An 18,778-nucleotide genomic window follows, 5' to 3' on the forward strand; every position below is an offset into this window, starting at 1 on the left:
ACACAATTCTAGCTGTTGGACAAAAGCTGCTGCTCTCTGCAGCACACTGGACAGCGCACTGTTCCTTGTCCGGTGTGCCTAGCCGTTACCCTAACACTGCAGTTGACCGTTGGCGCCGCAGACTTTTCACACCAGACAGTCTGGTGCTCTTTCCTCCACAGTGCCACCTAGAACTAGTCGTTGGGCTTCGGTTCCCTAGTGCACCGGATAGTCCGGTGCTCCTCGCACAGACAGTCCGCAGGCAACACATGCTTCTTCTCTTGGACTCCACTTGATCTTTATAATGTCTATTTTGTGGTGTTGCTTTCCTCAATGTCTTGGTCCAAGTTACTTTAGCATCCTGTGAACTACAAATATAAACACTAGTAAACACATTAGTTCACAGGTTGTGTTAATCATCAAACATCAAAACTCATTGAGCCAAATGGCCCGGGGTCCATTTTCCTTACAAATTCTTTTGCCCTTGCCCTTGATTTGTTTTTCATTCTCGCTCTCACTTATATTTTCACAAATTGTAAAGATAAACAACATACTCAGTTTCTTTGTGTAGAGGTCCTTGTCGGACTTAGTGTCCCCGCTGAAGAGAAGAAAAACTCGATCGATCTCCATGACTATTTGAGAGAGGAAAAAGGTTGAAAGAGACCCGTACTACGTGGACCCCTCAACGGAGAGTAGGTTCTTTGAAATCGAACCACGGGAAACAAATCACCCACATCTTTGTGTTGATCCTCATTTGCAATTTGGTTGTTCCTCTCCCTCCTCTCTTGCACTTGATTCCATATCAATTAAGTTACTCTCTGAAGTAATCCGCAATCATTTGAGCGACTTGTGCAAAGAGAACTCTTTCCTCCGCACTCCGATTGTTTCTATTCTTGTTGTAACACTAAGCCAGTATTAAAGTTATGTCTATCTAAGTTTATAAAATTTAGATTTCATGTATTCACCTCATATAGTTTACTTTCAACCGCTAGGCCCGATGCCCGGCTGTCCCGCTCACAACATCATGTGGGAACGACGCTGTCACGCCATCCGGTGCCTGCTCCCACTGGCTAGGCTACAGTCTGGTGCTTGAACAAAAAAACGGTTAAGAGGGTCACACTGATGGTGTTTGCATGAAGAGTGCTTAACCCAAAAAAAAAGCACCCTGAAAACAGTTCACAAAATTCGCATTGCCATGGTTCCCAAACCAACCTCAAGAGGAGACTATAAATACCAAGTGCCATCCGGGTCTTAGATGCACAACACAACGCTTATATTACTTACAACAAAAGATAAGCCCACGAATCAGTAGATCGAGGTCCCGCCCAGTCCAGCAGAAGCGCACACGGAGATGTCCCAGCTGAGCCCTGCTGGCCACATGGCTGCGACGCTCCTCCTCATCCTCCTGGCCTCCGCAGCAGCAGCAGCGGTGTCAGCTGACCAACAGGTCTCTGCCTGCCAGAATGACATAGACGCACTGTGGCGCAGCTGCAAGCAGTTCGTCCAGAAGGAGGGGCCCAAGATGCCTCCGTCCGAGGACTGCTGCAAAACCATCAAGGCCTTAGACGCGCACGCGTCCTGCATCTGCGACTACGTCGGCTCCCCGGACGCCAGGAATAAGCTAGACCTGGACAAGGTGTTCTTCGTTACCAAACAGTGCGGCGTCACCGTCCCCAAGGGCTGCGGTGAGTATAATAGCTTTAGCTGGGCATGGCCAATGATCATTTGAGAACGACAATGACATGCTGGCCCGCTCACAGTAGCAGCCAGAGAGGGTCCTGCATGTCGATGTCAGTCAGCTCATGCTCCACGTGGCGTGATCATGGTGGAATAATATTCTGTCATCAATCAGACAAGTAAACAGACAGGGATATTTACAAGCATATGAAAACAACCTACTCAGCAGCAACTCATGTGAAGATCAAGACTTGCTTACCTGTGACCTGATGACTTTTTACCACTGCACCTGCACAAAAAATAAACCGTTAGATTTTTAGATCTCAGGTAGTTATGGGCTATATACATAGATTAAGCATTATAGATCTCGTCTGTTACCATCGCTTTTACTGCCCTCATTTCGTGTCCCTTCCACTGCAGGATCAAAGCAGGACTGAAGAGCGGCTGAATCTGAATGGAGCAAGTTGGCTAACATACGCACGGCAGCTACAAATACTTATAGGAATAAATAAAGTTGGTCAACTGTTGGTTTCATGGTGTTGGAGTACAACAACTGTACTGTTCTTATCCTCATATATGATATATGAACTCTAGTTCATCACATAATATAAATCTGTAAGAGAGCCCAGAAACATAGATGGCTCATGGGACAGCTGGAGAGGCTTATTTTCTTTCTACCATCCAGTTTCTGATTCAACATAAACAAAAGCGAATAAAAAACATGTAAAAATATGCATATTCAAAACCAGCATACTTACAATTTGGATTTTATTCCACAGAGAGACTGATTGCTCAAGTTTAAATCAGTCAACTGTTTGGTCTTCTTCCATAATAATTTCTCAAACTACTTAAAGACTGAAATTTTGACACCAACATGTGGGCTCCAGTATGCATAATTGTATTGAACAAATGCTGCAAACGCGGAGAACATAATATGCCTACCAGGATACCACTTATAATTGCTGATTTTCCTTACTGCATTAGAATGCTGTTCTAAATACAACTGCTATAAGCAAAACCTGTTTCTATAATAACTTCAGACAGCATTACAAAGGAACAAGCGCAACCATGATGCGAACAAACAGATTTTTTTTAAAAAAAAATTGGACCAATCCAATTCGGATGAACAAGTAGAACACTGAAATACTTCCAGAACTTTTTATTTAACGATATTTGTCCAATCTTGAGTCTTGACTAGTAAAATATACTGCTAATATTTAAAACAATCACACTTTCAGATTCAGCAAATTAAATACATTCACAGATACAGGACAACCACCAACCGTGCCTATATTTGGCAAACAGGGACTTCCAGGCTGGTTTTGCTTACAAACAAATTTCTAGGAGTTATGCAGCTATAAGTCTATAATTTCTCATTGACGTCGCTCAACACAATCAAAAACATAACAAAAGTGAAATTTCTGAGCAAAGTTGAATTCATGTCATAATACTGTAAATTTGGATAAATATGATATAGAACTAATTTACAAAACTACAACTATCCAGATCATTGTAACAAGGAACCATAACTATGGTGCCGATCATGAAACCACAACTACTAGTACCCTTGGTAACAAGAAACTACAACTGCTAGAAAACCGTAACAGAACAGGAGCATGCACCCTCCTGTCAGCCTTAGCCTAAGGTTGTCTCTAGTGGTGTCCTCTATATCTATATTTTATAGACTTCTCGAAAAGATTATCTGCTCTATATTTTATTCCTCTCCAACATCCTTTATATCTTGTCCTCTATACATCAGTCATCAAAGACCCATATTAGAGACATTTTTGCTCTAGTTTTTTTACGTATGTATTTGTCATACCCTCAAATGTCATAAACATATTTTAGTTTTGCTTAATCTGTTGTCTAAAATATAAAAATGGATAGAGAAGAAGAGTCTCTATATAGAGGGGATGGAGTGCTCTATATTCAGAGTAGGTTTTAGATGACACCATTGGAGGCTATAGAGAAAGAAATCTTCTCTATATTTAGGGTAGAGGAGCATATAGAGTCTTCTGTTAGAGACAACTTAATACTGCAGTAGCAACCACATTAGAGTTGACACACTGTTTCACTACGATTTATATAAAAGCTGAAGTTCCTTTGCACTGAGAACACAAGTAGCTGTGGTTTTGTGAACGGACACCAGGAACTATAGTTACTTGACGCTATAGTCAGAACAGTTGTAGTTTTGTATTAATTCTAAGATATAGACGGCAAAAAAAAAATCATAGGCAACATGTTCTATTTCAATGTCTCATGAATTTATAATTTATAATTCAATAACACCAACCAATTTAATAGACAAATATATGACTTCACATGTACAGCCAAAAATGTAACGTACCTCACAAGAGCAATTACGGATGACGGAGATAATTCTACTCTAATTACACATTGCAATAAAGAACTACTAACCCATGCCCAACGATCCCCTCTCCAACATCACCTGGAGGCCCTGGACTGGAACAGCTCAAGCCTCCCTTTCGCATCTGGAAGCAATGCCTCAACACGTGTGTCCTGCACCATTTGAGCCTGCTTTGATGCCCAAAGCAGCACGGCCAGCACACCAGCTTGCGCGAGTTCCTCGCTCTCAGGCACATACAATGCAATGTAACAGAGTAGTATGAGCGCCTCAATCTGCACCTCATCACCAAGGTAGACAAGCTGGACAAGGTGGCGCGCACCACCATCATCAACAATGGCTTTGCAGTGGTTCACATGTAGATGGTTCTCAGTGCACGCAAACTTGGTGAGCGCAACAACAGCCTCCTTTATGACTGGAGGCTCGCGCTCATCGAGAAGCTGCACAAGAGGGGCCACTATCCTGGTCTCACTTGCTGTGAAGGTACGGGCAAGGCATCCAAGGCCAGTGATGCATGGGAGAAGCAATGTATCGTATTCACCCCTGCAGACAACACCAAGCAGCTGATCAACAACAGCCTTGGCAGCTGGGGAGCTGGGTTTGAATGCTGATTGCCGCAGCACGAGGCTGTGTTCAGCAACACGGGCAATCTCCATGATGGCCATTGCTGAGAAGTACTGCACATCAGTGCCCATATCGCCATCACCCTTCTCAAGGAGCACAGCAAAGCACAGCAGCGCGCGTGACTCTGTAATGCTCTTGCACACACCCAAATGGTTATGAGCAAGCTTCCACAAAGCTTTTGCCGCCATAGCCTTCAATTGTGCCTTGGTTTCAGGATCCTCCACTTCACGAGCACCACGGCCACTGGAGCCACTGGTGCCCAGCTGAGGCCTGAAGGGCGGAACCAATGAGCCATTTGTGTTTGTCTTGGCAGACATAGCCGAGTGTACCACTGACTGCATCTGGGGGTTCCTTTTTGTGTCTTGATCGCATCCTGGTGTACCATTGGACATCCTTGGCAGACCATCAGCGCCGCGGATGGAGGTGTCACAGTCACCGCTGTGGCGCATGCTGAGCGTCTTGGCAAGCACAACAGAGTGGAGCGACTTCATGTGCTGCTGTGCTGTGGCAGCAGCGGCTGCGCTGTTCTTGGAGCTGCTGGAGCCGACGGAGTACCGGCTGTGCTCCTGGATAGTCCCGGAAGCGAGGTGTGCGACAAGGTACCGGACGGCATTGTTCTGCGCGAAAAGGTCTTGGCAGGTGGAGCTCCGGTCGGCGAGGGACGCGATGGCCTCCGCCACTGCAGCCTGCACGCGCATGGGCGGCTCCTTGAGCGCGGCAGCGAAGGAGGAGCAAACCCCGGCCTGCACGAGCTTGTCCACGTTCTCGGCGTCACAGCCGAGGAAGCCCAGAGCCCGTGCCGCGGCCTCCTGGCTTTCGTCGGTGCCGTCCTTGAGCAGCTTGAGCAGCGGCGGCACGCCGTCCTCCTCGATGATGAGCTTGGCAAAGTGCTGGTTGTCGCGGGCGAGCGAGGCGAGGTTGGCGGCCGAGTCAGCGCGGGCGGCGGGGGAACCCGTGTGCAGGCGCGCGACGTGGTCCCAGATTAAGAAGAGGATGGGCTCGTTCTGCGCGATGTTGGGGAGGCCCAGGAGCGAGTCGTCGTCCCCTTCGCCGGTGGCACCAGGCGAGGAGATGCGGAGCAGCCACGCGACGTCCTCGAGCGCCGTGTCGAGCGCCGCCACGGCCCGGGGGAACCCGGCGGCGGGGCTGAGCGTGAAGAGGCTGCGCAGCCGCGGGTGGCCCCGAGCGCACCGGGCGGCGAGGGCCGAGGCTCTGGACAGCGCCTGGGTGGCCCCGGCCAAGATGCGGGCCGCGGGGCGGTCGTAGAGCTCCGGGGCCCGCGCCGCCTGCCGCAGCAGCGCCGCCAGCTTGTCCGCGCGGGCCTTGAGTTCGGCGCACTCGGCGCGGAAGCTCCGCGCGGCAGCGCACTGCTTGGCGACCTCGTCGGCCAGCTGGATCGGCGGGGCCAGCATCTCCTTCACCCCCTCCCCCATCTCCCCTCCCCAACCAAAGAAGGAAAAAGAAACCGGCGCCGCGGCTTGGGTGGTCGGGGGTTGCGGGTGTCGATGGAAACGCGCGCAGATGGTGCGATCTGCGGGGGAGCAGGACGAATTTGGGGATTCCTCGTGGGGGTTTTGGGGATGGTAGTGGTGGTGGTGGGTTTGGTTGGGGTTGGGGAAGAGTGGAGGAAGCAAAGGGAGGCGGCTGCGGTTGGAGCTGGACTGCTGAAGCCTGGAGTGATGTGCGGGGCCTGGACCGGGGCAGCGGCTGAGTCGACGCTGCGGTCAGCGCGTGAGACCGAGACAGGGGTAGGTCGAGGTCCGTAGGTGTGGCCGGCCGCCGGCGGACCGTGTCGTGCGCTACTGCGCTGCCTGGCCGAGTGGCCGTGGACTTGACCTGTTCACATCGCGGTTTCTCTGGAGTAATGGAGGTTCCGAGACCGAGAAGTGGGGCGACAAGCCAAGAGTGTCAAGACTTCCATTCCAGGGCTGGTGGGCGTGTGGTACTGTGGTCTACTGGCTACTGCACAATGGGTGCCAGATTATTGAGCGCACGTATGCCATGCGAACCAGCAATATACGTTTTTTTAGCAGCCGTCTTTTTCAGGAGCCTACATCTAATTCCAATAATTTTGCCTCCAATTTCTCCTCATTTATACTTAGGGCGTCCGTAATGGCTGTCTCAAATAGCTAGCTGATATAGAGCTGAGAGAAGAATAAAAATATTAGTATATCTTACCAGTATTTTGTCTCTCACGTAATACACCTAGTTTCTTAGAATACATGAAATCTCCTATCTATTTTCTCGTCACTATCTATTCTCGTTTTCCACACATTTTGCCTCTCATTTCTCCTCATTTATACTTAGTATGTTTGTGCATTGCTACAAAATCAATATAATAAAATACATTAATGTGTAAAAACACTAATTATTATTCTATAATTTTATTAGCATCACTATAAGTAGATGTTTACAACATAAGATTATACTTGTGCTTTGTCATTGATAAAAAAATAAACAATGATAAATATGTAGCGAATATTAATCAACATCTTAAATAAAACACGTTAAATCTATAAAAGTTAAATATATAAAAGTGATAGTCGCCTAGAGGGGGTGAATAGGCGGAACCTGAAATTTATGAACTTTGAACACTCACTACGTCCGAGGTTAGTGTTAGAATTAAATCGGGGTGCGGAAGATAGTTCTCCTTGCTTAGAGTTGCTCAATCAATACGGATAACTTTGGGAGCAAAACTCAAATCAATATGAGCAAGAAAACTTTTAGATACAGGATAGAGGGAAAATAAATCAAGTGAAGATCAACAAGTGAACACGATGATTTGTTTACCGAGGTTTGGTTCCAAAGAATCTAATCCCCGTTGAGGAGGCCACAAAGGCCGGGTCTATTCCAACTCTTTCCCTCTCTCAATCGATCACACAGACCGATCGAAGTTTCTCCTTAATCACTTGAGTCACTAAGACCCCGCAAGGATCACCACACACTTAGGTGTCTCTTACTAGCTTTACAAAGCACTTAGAGAAATAAGAATGAGAAGGAGAAAGCAATCCAAGCAACAAGAGCAACAAAAGAACACAAATGATTCTCTCACAAGTCTCTAAGCAATAGAGTTGATTTTGTAGTTTGGAGTGGACTGAATGCTTTGATTGTATCTTTGGAGTGTTTGCCTTTGCTCTTGCAATGAATGTGAAGTTCAGAAAACTTCGATGACTTGAATGGGGGTGGTTGGAGGTATTTATAGTCTCCAACCACTTCCTAGTCATTGGCTGTTTTTGCTGTCGATTGGCGCACCAGACAGTCCGGTGGTGCACCGGACATGGCACTGTTCAGTGTCCGGTGTGTGCCACGTCAGCTACTCGTTGGGGTTTGGAGCGGTTGACGGTTGAAGTCCTTTGTATTCTTGCTACACCGAACAGTTCGGTGCGTTCTGACTTCTGCACTATGCGCTTTATTGTTCACGCAGTCGACCGTTGAGCGCAGGTGATCGTTGCTCCGTTGGCTCACCGGACACTGTCCGGTGCACACCGGAAAGTCCGGTGAATTATAGCGGAGCGCCTTCCTGAGAAACCCGAGAGTGGCCAGTTCACGAGGTGCTTGGCCTAGGCACCAAACACTGTCCGGTGCGCCACTGACAGCATCAATGTTAGTCTTTGCTCCAATCTTTGTTGAGTCCCAACTTAGTTTCTTTCTTGGTTTATGTTGAACTTTAAGCACCTGAGATAAATGACATCTAAGCAAACTAGTTAGTCCACGTGGTTTGTGATGGACATCAAACCCCAAAATCGATTATAGAAAATGATTTACGTCCATTTCCCTTTCAATCTCCCCCTTTTTGGTGATTGATGCAAACACAAACCAAAGCAAATATAAAGTGAGGAATGTAACTAGTTTGCAACTTTGATAGATGTGCATAAGTTACTTTAAGTTAAACAATTGAAAGTATGTCTAAGTAAATATGATTGCTTTCTTCTATTTTAACATTTTGGACCATATTTGCACCACTTGCTTGTTTTTGCAAATCCTTTGGAAGAGTTCTTTCAAATTCTTTTGCAAATAGCCAATGATATAAGAATATGATTTCAAAAGGCATTTTCAAGATTTTGAAAATTTATCCCCCTATTTCAAATGTTTTTCCTTTGGCTAAATAAAAGCTCCCCCTGAAGAAGTTCTCGCCTTAGCTATCAAGAGGGTTTTTGCAATTGAAATGATTTCTTCCCCTTTGTGAAACATATTTAAATTTGAAAATGGTGGTGTGGTCCTTTTGCTTTGGGCCTATAAATTCTCCCCCTTTGGCATTAATCGCCAAAAATGAAGAATCTTGAGAGGCTTATTAATTCTCTCCCTTTGGTAAAAATAAGATATGAGTGCAAGTTTATACCAATTGAGAGTTCATGAGTAAGGCAAAGGATAAATGATACCGACAGAGTTGGAGTGGAAGCCTTGCCTTTGCCGAATACTCATTTTCCCTTTCAATTTTTCGACTAATCACAGAAATACTCATGGAAGCATATTAGTCTTAGCCTTGGCACAAGAATAATAAGAAATATGCATTTGCACCAAATGAAAGAGACATGGTCAAAGGTATATAAATGAGCAATGTGAGCAAGATTTCAATCAAAGTTCCGATAATCAAGAATATTGAGCTCATTCCTAAGTTTGCTAAATGTCTTTTCATCCAGTGGCTTGGTAAAGATATCGGCTAATTGGTTGTGAGTGCTAATATAAGCAATTTCGATATCCCCTTTTATTGGTGATCTCTTAAAAAGTGATACCGGATGTCTATGTACTTAGTGCGACTGTGTTCAATGGGATTATCCGCCATATGGATTGCACTCTCATTATCACATAGGAGGGACTTTGCTCAACTTGTAGCCATAGTCCCTAAGGGTTTGCCTCATCCAAAGTAATTGTGCACAACAACGTCCTATAGCAATATACTCGGCTTCGACGGTGGATAGAGCTACTGAGTTTTGTTTCTTTGAAGCCCAAGACACCAAGGATCTTCCCAGAAACTGACAAGTCCTTGATGTGCTCTACCTGTCAATTTTACATCCGGCATAATCAGCATCGGCATACCCAATTAAATCAAAGGTAGATCCTCTAGGGTACCAAAGCCCAAACTTAGGAGTGTAAACTAAATATCTCATGATTCTTTTCACGGCCCTAAGGTGAACTTCATTAGGATTTGCTTGAAACCTTGCACACATGCATACATAAAACATAATATCCGATCATGAAGCACATAAATAGAGTAAAGATCCTATCATCGATCGGTATACCTTTTGATCTACTGATTTACCTCCCGTGTCGAGGTCAAGATGCCCATTTGTTCCCATGAGAGTCTTGATGGGTTTGGTATTCTTCATTCCAAACTTCTTGAGTATATCTTGAATATACTTAGTTTGGCTAATAAAGGTGCCCTCTTGGAGGTGCTTGATTTGGAATCCAAGGAAATACTTCAACTCCCCCATCATAGACATCTCGAATTTCTGTATCATGATCCTACTAAACTCTTCATAAGAGGACTTGTTAGTAGACCCAAATATAATATCATCAACATAATTTGGCATATGAAAAAGTCTTTAACAATTGTTTTAGTGAAGAGAGTAGGGTCAGCTTTACCAACTTTGAAGCTGTCGGAGAGGAAATCTTCGGCCGGGTGGCGGAATGCACCCGCCCTAAATCCTAAGATGAGGAGGGGCCTAAGTGTTTTGCCTGTTAGTTGGATACGAGACGAACACACAAGAACACACGAGGGTTTAGAGTGGTTCGGGCCGCCGGAACGTAATACCCTACTCCACTGTGTGCTGTATTGAGCTTGAGAGCTTGTCTGAACTTGTGAGTCCGAGGGTCTAAGTGAGTGTCCGAGTGTATATGCCTTGTAACGTCGTGTGCCCTCCCTTTTATAGACCAATGAGGGCACGTACAAGGGCACTGGGCCCCGACAATGCGGGCCCAGGGGCAAAACGGAGGGAAATAACTAACGCCTGCAACGTTCGGGCGATCTCTGAGTGTAGTAATGTCTGTAGCGCTTACAATATTGATTTCTCGCGGCTGCTTCCTCGGTAACGCGCGAGCCATCATGAGTGCAGGACATGCGGTAGTATGGACACGCCACCTACCAATTGATTGGACAGGTTCGCTGCCTGCAGGATGGCCCGATCGCTGTCCGCCAGAGGAATAGACAGGGCTCATTAAATGCCGAGGTGGCACATCGCCTGCCAGCGGAGTGGACAGGGCGCATTAAATGCCGAGGCGGCACATCACCCGTCAGCGGGATGGACAGGCGGCGCGCCCCATCCGCATTTAATGTTGAGGTAGCATAGCTTGCGGTGTAGCCTACGGTGCGGCCCACGACGCAGAGGCCATACGTCAGGCTTCGCCCGCTTGTTTACGTCACGGGTCGTGGGCCACGTGGCGGCATCGGGGTATCCACCTGGGCGGGGAGCAGAAGCGTACAGGATGGGATCCGGACACGTGCCAGCACCGAACCCTAGCCTGGTCCTTAACCAGGGCTTAAGTATTTCTTGTCTTGGAATTTCGGGACCCTGCCGTGGGCGGGGTCCTGGCTGCATACTGAAAGGGAAATGTGCCCTTAGGCCATTTCTAAGTATTTTGGTGATTTAGTGTTCAACACAAGTGCCTAAGTGTAAAAAGGTGGACAATGTACAAATCAAGGATAAAGGTATGCTTCTCAGACTTAGTACATTGTTTTATGGACTAATGTATTGTGTCTAAGTGCTGGAAACAGGAAAAATCCAATTGAAAATGCCTTGGCACGAGCAGCCAAAATATGCTCAGTCTGGGAGCACCGGACTGTCCGGTGGTGCACCGGACAGTGTCCGGTGCGCCAGGCTGGCTCTAGCGAAAAGGCTGCTCTCGGGACTTCGACGGCGGTGTACGGCTATAATTCACCGGACTGTCCGGTGGTGCACCGGACTATCCGGTGGGCCGTTCACAGGTGAACTCGTCGCTCTCGGGAATTCATCGGCAACGTACGGCTATAAATCACCGGACTGTCCGGTGTGCACCGGACTGTCCGGTGAGCCAACGGTCGGCAGGGCCAACGGTCGGCCGCACGATCTGCGCGGGACACGTGGCCGAGCCAACGGCTAGAAGGGGGCACCGGACTGTTCGATGTGCACCGGACATGTCCAGTGCGCCAACGGCTCCCAGGCTGCCAACGGTCGACTGCGCCATTTTTGGAAAGAAATCGGGCACCGGACAGTGTCCGGTGTGCACCGGACTGTCCGGTGCGCCAGTCGACAGAAGGCAAGATCAGCCTTCCTAGAATGCTCTCAACGGCTCCTAGCTGCCTTGGGGCTATAAAAGGGACCCCTAGGCGCATGGAGGAGGACACCAAGCATTCCTACAACATTCCTAAGCACCAAGACCTCGATTCCGTGCATTTGTTTCATTGTGATAGCATATAGAGCTCTAGTGGAGTTGTGAACTCATTGGGTTGTGTTGCGAGCTCTTGTTGCGACTTGTGTGTGTGTTGACACTTTGATTCTTGTGTCTTGTGTGCGTTGCTAATCCCCCCTTGCTCTGTGCTTCTTTGTGAATTTCAAGTGTAAGGGCGATAGGCTCCAAGTTGTGGAGATTCCTCGCAAACGGGATTAAGAAAAGCAAGCAAAACACCGTGGTATTCAAGTGGGTCTTTGGACCGCTTGAGAGGGGTTGATTGCAACCCTCGTCCGTTGGGACGCCACAACGTGGAGTAGGCAAGCGTTGGTCTTGGCCGAACCATGGGATAACCACTGTGCCATCTCTGTGATTGATCTCTTGTGGTTATTGTGTTTTGACTCCTCTCTAGCCACTTGGGGATTATTGTGCTAACGATTAACCAAGTTTTGTGGCTTAAGTTTTGAGTATCACAGAATCACCTATTCACCCCCCCCTCTAGGTGCTCTCAATTGGTATCGGAGCCGTTCTCTTCACAAAGGGACTAATCGCCCGAAGAGATGGATCCTAAGGGGAAGGGAATCGTGATCAACGACAAAGAGAAGGAGTCTTTCGTCAACGAGCCGAAGGATGACAAGCCTACCGACTCGGGCTCGGGCCATAGACGGAAAGATGGGAAGAAGAAGAAGATGAGGCGCATCAAGGAGATCGTCTACTACGACGACAGCGATGAGTCTACTTCATCCCAAAAGGACGACGACCACAACGACTACGAGAGAAGAAAACTGGTCAATTCGAACTTTTCTTTTGACTACTCTCGTATTCCTCAAAGTTCAAATTCACATTTGCTCTCCATTCCTCTCGGCAAGCCTCCACACTTTGATGGGGAGGACTAAGGATTTTGGAGACACAAAATGCGTAGTCACCTATTCTCTCTCCATCCTAGTATATGGGAGATTGTAGAGAGTGGAATGCACTTTGATAGTACGGATAGTCCCATGTTCATTAATGAGCAAATTCATAAGAATGCACAAGCTACTACTGTTCTTCTAGCTTCATTGTGCAGGGATGAATACCACAAAGTGAGCGGCTTGGATAACGCCAAGCAAATATGGGACACCCTCAAAATCTCTCATGAGGGGAACGACGTCACATTGCTCACCAAGATGGAGTTGGTGGAAGGCGAGCTTGGACGATTCGCGATGATAAGGGGCGAGGAGCCAACCCAAACATACAACCGGCTCAAGACCCTTATCAACAAAATAAGGAGCTACGGAAGCACGCGATGGACGGACCACGACGTCGTCCGACTGATGCTAAGGTCCTTTACCGTTCTTGATCCTCATTTGGTGAATAATATTCGTGAGAATCCCAGGTACACCAAAATGTCGCCCGAAGAAGTCCTTGGAAAATTCGTAAGCGAGTGAATGATGATCAAGGAGGCAAGATACGTGGACGACGCGTTAAATGGTCCGATTAACGAGCCTCAACCCCTTGCTCTCAAGGCAACAAGAAGCAAGGAGGCGCTACCTAGCAAGGTGGCACAAATTGAGGCGGCCGGACTTAATGATGAAGAGATGGCCCTCATCATCAAAAGATTCAAGACGACGCTTAAGGGTCGCAAGGGACAGCCAAGCAAGACCAAAGCCAAGGGGAAGCGCTCATGCTTCAAATGCGGTAAGATTGGTCATTTTATTGCTAACTGTCCCGACAATGATAGTGATCAGGATCAAGGGAACAAGAGGGAGAAGAAGAACTATAAGAAGGCAAAGGGCGAGGCACATCTTGGCAAGGAGTGGGATTCGGATTGCTCCTCGTCCGACTCCGACAATGAAGGACTCGCCGCCACCGCCTTCAACAAGTCATCCCTCTTCCCCAACGAGCGTCACACATGCCTTATGGCAAGGGAGAAGAAGGTATGTACTCGAAACTCTACTTATGCTTCTTCAAGTGAGGACGAATCTAGTGATGAGGATGAAATAGATTATTCATGTTTATTTAAGGGCCTAGATAGAACCAAGGTAGATAAAATTAATGAATTGATTGATGCCTTGAATGATAAGAATAGGCTTTTAGAAAAACAAGAGGACTTGTTGTATGAAGAACATGACAAATTTGTAGAAGCACAAAAATTTCATGCCTTAGAAGTTAAGAGAAATGAAATGCTTTCTTGTGAATTATCTTCTTGCCATGAGACGATTTCTAGCTTAAGGAGCATTAATGATGATTTGAATGCTAAGTTAGAAATAGCTAGTAAATCAACAACTTGTGTAGAAAATGTTGTTATTTGCAATAGATGTAAAGATTTTGATATTGATGCTTGTAGTGAACACGTAGCTTCTATTACAAAGTTAAATGATGAAATGGCTAGTCTTAATGCCCAACTTAAGGCTAGCAAAAGTGATTTTGATAAACTAAAATTTGCTAGGGATGCCTACATGATTGGTAGACACCCCTCAATTAAGGATAGGCTTGGCTTCAAGAGGGAAGCCAAGAACTTAACAAGCCATAAGGCTCCCATCTCCGCCAAGGAGAAAGGGAAGGCCCCTATGGCAAGTAGTACTAAAAAGAACCATGCTTTTATGTACCATGATAGAAGACAGTCTCATAGGAGTTGTAATGCTTTTGATTCACATGCCTATGATTCTTATTCTATGTTTGCTTCCAGTTCTTCCTATATGCATGGTAGAGATATGCCTAGGAAAAATATTCATCATGTGCCTAGAAAGAATATCGTTCATGTTCCTAGGAAAGTTATGAATGAACCCTCTACAATTTATCATGCTTTAAATGCTTCCTTTGCTATTTGTAGAAAAGATAGGAAGATAGTTGCTAGGAAATTAGGGGCAAAATGCAAGGGTGATAAAACTTGCATTTGGGTCCCTAAGGCAATTGTAACTAACCTTGTAGGACCCAACAAGAGTTGGGTACCTAAGACCCAAGCCTAAATTTGCCTTGCAGGTTTATGCATCCGGGGGTTCAAGCTGGATTATCGGCAGCGGATGCACGAACCATATGACGGGGGAAAAGAAGATGTTCAACTCCTACGTCAAGAATAAGGATTCCCAAGATTCAATCATATTCGGTGATGGGAACCAAGGCAAGGTGAAAGGTTTAGGCAAGATTGCAATATCAAATTAGCACTCTATCTCTAATGTGTTTTTAGTTGAGTCTCTTGGATATAATTTACTATCTGTCAGTCAATTATGTAATATGGGATATAATTGTTTATTTACAAATGTAGATGTGTCTGTCTTTAGAAGATGTGATGGTTCACTAGCTTTTAAGGGTGTACTAGACGGCAAACTTTATTTAGTTGATTTTGCAAAAGAGGAGGCCGGTCTAGATGCATGCTTAATTGCTAAGACTAGCATGGGCTGGCTGTGGCATCGCCGCTTAGCACATGTGGGGATGAAGAACCTTCACAAGCTTCTAAAGGGAGAACACGTGATAGGTTTGACTAACGTGCAATTCGAAAAAGATAGACCTTGTGCAGCTTGTCAAGCAGGTAAACAAGTGGGAGGAGCACATCACAGCAAGAATGTGATGACCACTTCAAGACCTCTGGAGCTACTGCATATGGACCTCTTCGGACCCGTCGCCTATCTGAGCATAGGAGGAAGTAAGTATGGTCTAGTTATTGTTGATGACTTTTCCCGCTTCACTTGGGTGTTCTTTTTGCAGGATAAGTCTGAAACCCAAGGGACCCTCAAGCGCTTCCTAAGGAGAGCTCAAAATGAGTTTGAGCTCAAGGTGAAGAAGATAAGAAGCGACAACGGGTCCAAATTCAAGAATCTTCAAGTGGAGGAGTTCCTTGAGGAGGAGGGGATCAAGCACGAGTTCTCCGCTCCCTACACACCTCAGCAAAATGGTGTGGTAGAGAGGAAGAACAGGACGCTCATTGATATGGCGAGGACTATGCTTGGAGAGTTCAAGACCCCCGAGCGCTTTTGGTCGGAAGCCGTGAACACGGCTTGCCACGCCATCAACAGGGTCTACCTTCACCGCCTCCTCAAGAAGACTTCATATGAGCTGCTGACTGGTAACAAACCCAATGTATCTTATTTTCGTGTATTTGGGAGCAAGTGTTATATTCTTGTGAAGAAAGGTAGAACCTCTAAATTTGCTCCCAAAGCTGTAGAAGGGTTTTTATTAGGTTATGATTCAAATACAAAGGCGTATAGGGTCTTCAACAAATCATCGGGTTTGGTTGAAGTCTCTAGCGACATTGTATTTGATGAGACTAATGGCTCTCCAAGAGAGCAAGTTGTTGATCTTGATGATGTAGATGAAGAAGACGTTCCAACGACCGCGATACGCACCATGGCGATTGGAGATGTACGGCCTCAGGAACAATTGGAGCAAGATCAACCGTCTTCCTCAACTATGGTGCATCCCCCAACCCAAGATGACGAACAGGTACCTCAAGTGGAGGCGCATGATCAAGGGGGAGCACATGATGTTCAAGTTGAAGAGGAAGAAGCATCTCATGCACCTCCAACCCAAGTTCGAGCAACGATCCAAAGGGATCATCCCGTCGACCAAATATTGGGTGATATTAGCAAGGGAGTAACTACTCGTTCAAGATTAGTTAATTTTTGTGAGCATTACTCTTTTGTCTCTTCTATTGAGCCTTTCAGGGTAGAAGAGGCCTTGCTAGATCCGGACTGGGTGTTGGCCATGCAGGAGGAACTCAACAACTTCAAGCGCAATGAAGTTTGGACACTGGTGCCTCGTCCCAAGCAAAATGTTGTGGGAACCAAGTGGGTGTTCCGCAACAAACAGGACGAGCACGGGGTGGTGACGAGGAACAAGGCTCGACTTGTGGCAAAAGGTTATGCCCAAGTCGCAGGTTTGGACTTTGAGGAGACTTTTGCTCCTGTGGCTAGGCTAGAATCAATTCGTATCTTGCTAGCATATGCCGCTCACCATTCTTTCAGGTTGTATCAAATGGATGTGAAGAGCGCTTTCCTCAACGGGCCGATCAAGGAGGAGGTGTACGTGGAGCAACCCCCTGGCTTCGAGGATGAACGGTACCCCGACCACGTGTGTAAGCTCTCTAAGGCGCTCTATGGACTTAAGCAAGCCCCAAGAGCATGGTATGAATGCCTTAGAGACTTTTTAATTGCTAATGCCTTCAAGGTCGGGAAAGCCGATCCAACTCTTTTTACTAAGACTTGCGATGGTGATCTTTTTGTGTGCCAAATTTATGTCGATGACATAATATTTGGTTCTACTAATCAAAAGTCCTGTGAAGAGTTTAGCAGGGTGATGACGCAGAAATTCGAGATGTCGATGATGGGCGAGTTGAACTACTTCCTTGGGTTCCAAGTGAAGCAACTCAAGGACGGCACTTTCATCTCCCAAACGAAGTATACGCAAGACTTGCTAAAGCGGTTTGGGATGAAGGACGCCAAGCCCGCAAAGACTCCGATGGGAACCGACGGACACACCGACCTCAACAAAGGAGGTAAGTCCTTTGATCAAAAAGCATACCGGTCCATGATAGGTTCTTTGCTTTATTTATGTGCTAGTAGACCAGATATTATGCTTAGCGTATGCATGTGTGCTAGATTTCAATCCAATCCTAAGGAGTGTCACTTAGTGGCTGTGAAGCAAATTCTTCGATATTTAGTCGCTACGCCTTGCTTCGGGATCTGGTATCCAAAGGGGTCTAACTTTGACTTGATTGGGTACTCAGATTCCGACTATGCTGGATGTAAGGTCGATAGGAAGAGTACATCGGGGACGTGCCAATTCTTAGGAAGGTCCCTGGTGTTGTGGAACTCTAAGAAACAAACTTCTGTTGCCCTATCCACCGCTGAGGCCGAGTATGTTGCCGCAGGACAGTGTTGTGCGCAACTACTTTGGATGAGGCAAACCCTCCGGGACTTTGGCTACAATCTGAGCAAAGTCCCACTCCTATGTGACAATGAGAGTGCTATCCGAATAGCGGAAAATCTTGTTGAGCACAGCCGCACAAAGCACATTGACATCCGGCATCACTTTTTGAGAGACCACCAACAAAAGGGAGATATCGAAGTGTTTCATGTTAGCACCGAGAACCAGCTAGCCGATATCTTTACCAAGCCTCTAGATGAGAAGACCTTTTGCAGGCTGCGTAGTGAGCTAAATGTCTTAGATTCGCGGAACTTGGATTGAATTGTAGCATACATGTGTTTATGCCTTTGATCATGTTCATTCTGCATTTTGTTGCTTATTGTGGTGCTCAAGTTGTACAAACACTCCCTGGACCTCACAAGTCCTTTTTGCAAGTGATGCACATATTTAGGGGGAGCTGTGCTACAACTTGACCCTTTGAGACTAACCATGTACTTGAGTTTGGTTGTTTTAGTCTTAAAGGAGGATTGAAAGGGAAAGGTGGACTTGGACCATGCAAGACTTCCACTGCACTCCGATGAAAAGAGTAACTTTTCCAAGTTCATCTTTATACTCTTATTGCCTATTTGCTCTTAGTCGAAGATTTTGGTGAGCCAATAGGGTTAAAGGGCCAAGATTGATCCCGTTTTGGTGCTTGATGCCAAAGGGGGAGAAAATAAAGGCCAAAGCAATAGATGGATCAGCTACCACTTGAGAAATTTTGAAAATAGTAGATTAGAGCTTTTGGTTTGTCAAAACTCTTTTATTGTCTCTTATGTCAAAAGTTGGCCTCTTGTGGGGAGAAGTGTTGATTATGGGAAAAAGGGGGAGTTTTTGAAAACCTTGATCAAATTTCGTTGGAATACCTCTCTTTTTGTCTCTCCAAGT

The 18,778-nt window shown here is 46.3% G+C and overlaps 2 protein-coding genes across 3 annotated transcripts; one reads left to right on the forward strand and one right to left on the reverse strand.

Annotated features, from left to right (window-relative positions):
• Positions 1-1,153: 1,153 nt before the first annotated feature.
• On the forward strand, positions 1,154-2,401 carry LOC100282493 (uncharacterized). 2 transcript variants are annotated; one of them, XR_004858198.1, is made up of 2 exons: positions 1,154-1,983; positions 2,077-2,333. XR_004858198.1 is itself a non-coding variant. In NM_001155402.2 (2 exons), the coding sequence occupies exons 1-2, from the start codon at positions 1,331-1,333 to the stop codon at positions 2,091-2,093; spliced, it is 351 nt and encodes a 116-aa protein (NP_001148874.1). In that variant the 5' UTR covers positions 1,231-1,330; the 3' UTR covers positions 2,094-2,401. The 2 variants fall into 2 exon arrangements, 1 of the variants encoding a protein (NP_001148874.1); NM_001155402.2 differs by having other exon boundaries at positions 1,231-1,664; positions 2,077-2,401.
• A 1,517-nt stretch (positions 2,402-3,918) lies between these two features.
• On the reverse strand, positions 3,919-6,287 carry LOC103626266 (armadillo/beta-catenin-like repeat family protein). The gene has a single exon (NM_001370904.1). It carries the CDS (start codon positions 6,076-6,078, stop codon positions 4,102-4,104), a length of 1,977 nt encoding a protein of 658 aa, NP_001357833.1. The 5' UTR covers positions 6,079-6,287; the 3' UTR covers positions 3,919-4,101.
• Positions 6,288-18,778: the final 12,491 nt, after the last annotated feature.

The sequence above is a fragment of the Zea mays genome, chromosome 5 (genome assembly GCF_902167145.1).
Source record: "Zea mays cultivar B73 chromosome 5, Zm-B73-REFERENCE-NAM-5.0, whole genome shotgun sequence".
Lineage (NCBI taxonomy): Eukaryota > Viridiplantae > Streptophyta > Magnoliopsida > Poales > Poaceae > Zea > Zea mays.